This window comes from Prunus mume, linkage group LG6 (assembly GCF_029339155.1).
Source record: "Prunus mume cultivar Tortuosa linkage group LG6, ASM2933915v1, whole genome shotgun sequence".
Classification (NCBI taxonomy): Eukaryota; Viridiplantae; Streptophyta; class Magnoliopsida; order Rosales; family Rosaceae; genus Prunus; species Prunus mume.
The window spans coordinates 15,450,755-15,456,899 of NC_142703.1; the positions used below are offsets into that span (position 1 = coordinate 15,450,755).

The 6,145-nt window shown below is 41.0% G+C and overlaps 1 protein-coding gene across 1 annotated transcript; it reads right to left on the reverse strand.

Moving 5' to 3' along the window:
- Positions 1-4,277: 4,277 nt before the first annotated feature.
- LOC103335258 (U-box domain-containing protein 26-like) lies at positions 4,278-5,943 on the reverse strand. Its single transcript, XM_089055290.1, has one exon. The coding sequence runs from the start codon at positions 5,914-5,916 to the stop codon at positions 4,501-4,503; it is 1,416 nt and encodes a 471-aa protein (XP_088911416.1). The 5' UTR covers positions 5,917-5,943; the 3' UTR covers positions 4,278-4,500.
- Positions 5,944-6,145: the final 202 nt, after the last annotated feature.

Sequence of the window (6,145 nt, forward strand, 5' to 3'; positions counted from 1 at the left end):
TTGGTGTATCTTCCCATTGCAAGTGATATGCCTAAGGTTTTAGCAAATACAAGGAAGGGAAAGTTCCTGGAAGATGCAAGCTTCCATGCATGTGATACCAAAGTTGTGGGTGTTGAAGAATATAAGTTCCGCATTAGAAATTTGACTAAATAAAATACAAGATATAATGAATGGTTTTACTACTAATATCACCAAGGCATTTTCTGATAAAATCTCACACCTACTTGGCTTTGTAGATGGTTAAGTTGGAGACAATATCGGTGTTGCTAGTAATGAGCTAATTGCCTATTTCTTTGAAATTTAACATGATATTAAAGCGGGTTGATTGACTAACCCTGAACTAAGCCTTTACCCTTACCCTATATGTGGTGTTCACATGTTGGGCTTGAATTTACACCTACTCCTTACCCAATATGTGGTGTTCATGTTAGGCTTAAATAATTGACTCATATGTGGACTTGGCTCCACGTGTGGCCCATTATGTGGTGATCCCATGTGAAGGGGGTGTGTTGAAGAATATAAGTACTATATCGAAAACTTTACTAAATAAATCACAACTTATAATAAGTGGTTCCACTCCTAATAGCATTGGAGCCTTTTGTGATAAAACCTCATACCTATTGGGCTTTGTAGATAGTTAAGTTTGGGACAATATGGGTGTTGTTAGTGAGATAAAAACCTGGATGAAGGAAAAATAGTACATTGTGTTAATATATTCCATAATTATTCACGTCATTCTCTGTTCTTTCAAGAAAAACCAATTCTCCCCCTAACGACTTGAAAATAGCCTCATAAAAAATCCCCTCGCATATAGTTTTCCAAAGAAATATGATCTTTGAATAAATTATTAAAAATATCAGATGTAATTGCCAACAAAAGAAATTTTAGTTGGACATTTGAATAATTTCCATTGACACTGTGTCATAAGTTTTGTCCTTCAGGAACCTTAATTCATACAATTTCTTACGCATTAGGCACATTACATTAACACTATCATACCCTTGAGTCACTCTTCTAGGATTTTAATCTATGCAGTGTATTATCAATGTATTCAATTTGCAATCTTCAAGATTTGCATTGTATTTAATAATTCATTTAAATGATACAAAATGAATACATATCAGGATTATTCAAGCCATTCTTCTGAAACGGTCTTTTGTACATAATACAAGCCGTTCTTCTGAAACGGTCTTTTGTACATATTGCAAGCCGTTCTTCTGGAAGTCTTATCTATTCATTTGGTCACCACTGAAGATGACGTACATAACCTTTTACCTATTAGAAGCAAAATACCAAAATACTAAAAGGAGTACAAGTATGAAATAACACAAGTATTTCTTATATCCTTCAGTATGAAAAACTTTACTCAAAGATTCTTCAAAATCAGGTTTCCTCAACAAATATAATAGAACGCTTGATGATCTAGTTATATATTGCAAGAGTAAAAACCATAATTCAATTTCCTATGTCAAAAAAAATAAAAAATAAAAATCCTAAGTGTTAGGTTCAAACAGGGATTTGTTCTTCATATGAAGGTTCTAAAGACACAAAATCCTTTGGGAACAGAGAGTTATAAAAAGAAAGAAATATACAAAAAAATCCTAATTTTGATCACAATGTAGGTAAGCATCAGGGAAGGAAATTGGTGAGGTAACAGACAACAAACTCTCATTTCAACTTCATAAATTGCCTTTGTAAGGTCTGATTGAAGTAACTATGATTCAACTTCATTTCCTCCCACTTTCTAAAAGTTCAGCTTTTCAAAGACTTTACTTCAAACTCTTAAAATGATATGAACTTCTAGTTCATATTGTGAATGAACATGAGTAACCAAGAAACTTCAACTTCCCTTTGATCTTATAATCAAGAAACTTATGGCTCACTCTCTCTCTCTCTCTCTCTCTCTCTCTCGGCTTCTTTTCTTCTTTTCTCCGTTGGTGTATCTTCCCATTGCAAGTAATATGCCTATTTATAGGCTAAGGTTTTGGCAAATACAAGGAAAGGAAAGTTCCTGGAAGATGCAAGGAAACTTCCTCCATGCATGTGATACCAAAGTTGTGGACTCCACCTTCAAACTTATAAAACAATCCTAAAATTATTAGGTGAAGAGATTTATACAAAACACTTAGCCTACTATAGAAGCCAACAGAGAATTGGGTTAGAGGGTGAATCAACTAAGAAGAGAAAATAAGTAACTATAGAGTTGTTATTTGTTCATTTCAAGGGAGAAAGTAGACTAAAATATGCAAGCAAAAGTTACTAGATCCAGATTGCCACTAAGCCCAATGACTGAATGGGCAGGAGTTAAAGATCATGGACCAAAATCTCTACTAGCTGACTGAAATTGCCTTGGACAAGTTCTTTTGGGCCTAGTATTTGAACCAGTTGAGTGAAATTAAGAGTCGGCCCAAAACTTTGTTCTTTGTAGAATATAGAACACATTTTTGGTCATTGTGTGTTTCACCCGAAACCATATTTCGTCACTGTATGCTTTCAATTTTATCAATTTGATTCGCATCCTGAAAACTTAAAAGCATGAGACATTAAACCACATTGAGACCCATTAACTTGCTAACTAGGGGAGCATGCTCTTTACACTCTCTACATTAGTGTAGAGAACATGCTCGGCTTGATGGATCCCGATAGAATTTGAGTAAACTTAAGTTCATGCAACTAAGACCTAACCATGAGAAGAAATGTACCTGTTAGAGTGAAACCAAATGAGTTTCATTTTTGTACAAGTAGGTAGAAGTTGGAATGAAACCTAGCTATTTCTTGCTTACTTTCCCCTCCATATTTTATTGGTCGAATCTTTCCAACAACGATGATTGTTCTACACAAGTTTCTCTAGCTGATTAAAGAAAAGGCTGCAGACCAATGCATCATAAACTTATTGTAAGTTTTGTTCTCCCTCACGCGTGAAAAGGAAGAGTTGTTGAATTCCATGCATGTTTGCTTTAAGCAGTGTAGTCCAAATCCCACATCGAGCAAGATCAAGAAAGGAAGTAAGAAATGATTTGTAAAAATAATACCGTTTGACTAAGCATGTCATTATCTCTTTGAGTCGAGTATACCTTCAAAACATATTCATCTTATTATGTCCTCACTGGCGACCACCCAAGATATCGTGGATCAATATTCCTCAACAACTCCAAACTAAATTTACCCTCTGAAAAAAAAAAAGAGAGAGAGAGAGAGAGAGAGAGAGAGAGAGAGAGAGAGAATAAAGCAATGGGGGTAAGAATGCCCCTATATATTGACAAAGTTAGAAGAGAGAGACATTATAGTTTGGGACCCAAATGCTGTAGTATCATAGTGTTGGGTGGACAAATTGAATTCCCATCTGTTGTTGTGACTAAAAGAGTAGCAAACAAAGTTGGGTTGGCATGTGAGCACTAGTAGCCATCACAGGCACAAAGAATAAGAACCAAGCCATGTGATTCCACACTTTTATTCCCACAAACATGTGAACATCATCTTCTCTACTTTCAAGCCACATATATGATAATTGAAGAATGTTTTCCTACCAGACTCATCTTATCAGATAAATACTTGTATCACTAGTTAGATTGTTAATTTAAATTACACGTCTATAATCGACTTTCACAGTCTACCAATAACAAATTTCTTATGTTGTCAGACAGTCTGACTTTTGGAAAGAGTTATTAGGATCCGACATTGTTAACTCGCCAAAATTTTGATGTACACCTTTAGCATGCATGCGTGGGGCAGTACTAGCGCCATCTTTGGAAATCTAACAGAAACCTAACCTAACATCTATTTGATTTGTTATTTGGGCTTTTATGGGCTTAAATGCATGTGTTAATGATTTCCAACAATTTGAGACCCCAAAAGGTAAGCCTAACCAATTAAAATTCCACAAACAAAGAAGCCCAGTCAAAGCTTGTCAAAAAAAAAACAACCATTATGCATGATTAGATGTGTCACCAAATTATTCAAATCAGTCAATTGAGAAATAGGGTGACGAATGGCGGTCACCAAATTCATATTATTCATACAAGGATTCTCTGCCTCTCTTGTTCTTATTTGATTTTTAATCCCAACATTTATTTACAAATTCAATTCTTATATTATATTCACAGTCTTCGTCACGCAGTCCCATTGGAGTCTTGATATGCCATTCACAACCGTCTCAGTCACCCAATCCTTTGTATCTTTTGTTTTCGAGTTCGATCTCCCTTTCCGTATAGTAGTACATTCGTTTTTCTTTTCTGATGAAAAAATGTAATTAATTAAAAGATTCACATACAAGAACATATCTAAACTTTTCTCTATGCTTTTGCAACTTCGTTTAATCATCTAAGCAAAAATCCTTACATACAAAAATACACAAAAATTACAATTTCTTTATATACCAATAATCTACAATCCCAATTTTCATCTCTCTTTTTTTCACTTCCCTTGTTTTTTTTCTCTAATGACAATCTGAAAAATTGAGATTAAGAAAATTAATGAAGAAGAAAACAAAAAAGTGGAAATTCAAAATGGTACTACGAGCTCGCTGCAAACAAAATCATCAGAATTCCCAACTGAATCCTCGGGCCACGAATCCCGAAGAAGCTTCAGCAGCAGCTGGGCCTTCCGCTTGGCCCGGTCCGTACAATCACTCTGCACCAGCAGCAACAGTTGCGTCAACACGCCCGCCGCCACGGCGTCGTTTTGGCTCTTCTCGGACGCCGAGCACAGCGACAGCAGAGCTCCGGCGGCGTACTCCGTCGCTCGGTCCGAGATCTTCAGTATCGTCTTCACCAGCAGCGGCACCGTCAGCGCGTGCGCAGCAAACGCCGTGCAACCGTCGGGGACTCTGCAGAGCAGCTCGATCGTCGCCAGCGCTCGCTCCGAGTCACATTTCTCGAAGTCGGCCAGGGTGTTGATGAGCGTTTCAGGCGCGCCGGCCGATACGGCCTTGTTTCGGGTCTGCTTCACCAGGCACAAGGCGAAGAGCGCCTTGATTCCGATTTTGAGCGCGCGGGGATACGCGATTGGGTTGCGGAGAATCGAAACGACGCCTTGGTGGATTTCGTCGACATTGCTAATCTCAGCTCGTAGCTCCGCCGTCCGCGACCCGGCCAGGACGTTCTCGATCAACGCGGCCGAGTTGACTCGGACCTCCATCGACGAGTGCTGAACAAGCCGGGCCAGGTACGCGACCCGGTCCGGGTCCGACGCCACCGCTGCGCAGTCGGACTCTGGGAGCGGGAACAGAACGAGAAGCGCGAGCGCCTCGTGAGTCAACTCGGAAGATTCTGAGCCGGTATCGGCGAACACGAGCTGAACGAGGATTTCGCGGGAGTTCTGGGAGGAGATGGTGGAGCGGTTCTTGTCGAGGTCGCGGGCAAGGCCACGTAGGCGGCGAAGGGCGGTGAGCCTGGTCGGGTACGTGTTGGAATTAGACGCCGATTGGGTGAGGAGGTGGCGGATGTGGGTCGGGTCAGCGGGCTGTTTGGGAGTGGGAATGCGCTCGACGCCGAAAGAGCGGTTGGCGACGCACCAATCCTGGATAAGGCGGCGTAGGGTGTGGTTGGGGATGAGAGTGAAGTCGGAGAGCGGGGCCCGCGTGACGGGGCAGGTGGTGTTGCCCGTGGCGACCCACGACTCGATGCTGGGGCGGTCGTAGGTCTGCCCAGTGCTGACCGTAACGGGGTCGCGCATGAGCTCTAGCGATATGGGGCACCTGAAGTGGTATGGTATCTGCACCCCCAAATCCAACGGCTCTAAACTCCCAGGCATTTGTTCCTCTCTCTCTCTATCCCTATATTTGTCTCTCTCTCTCTCTTTCTCTGTGTGTGTGTTACTAAATCTGAGGGCTCTGCAAATTCTGATTTTTGGGTTTGGCTTAGTTACGCTTTGCTTACTAGGGGCTTTTATATTGGACCAAGTGGAACAGAGAAACATACCCAGCAGGGCTAGAAGGGGCTCTCTCTCTCTCTCTCTCTCTCTCTCTCTGTGCCTACATCTGACTCCAGATTGGCCACACGTGTGGTGTATTGGGGAAAGCTGACCCACCCAGCGTGACCCTGGTTAGGTTAAGGTTGGGTCAAAATTGAGATGGTGCGATTGGACTAGACTGGACTGGGGTGGGACCCATTCCTCTTTCTCTTATTAGCCAGCCCTCCATCCCCAA

Excerpts from the sequence above, each read along its gene's own strand:
- LOC103335258 (XM_089055290.1), bottom strand. The coding sequence starts at position 5,916 with ATGTTTCTCTGTTCCACTTGGTCCAATATAAAAGCCCCTAGTAAGCAA.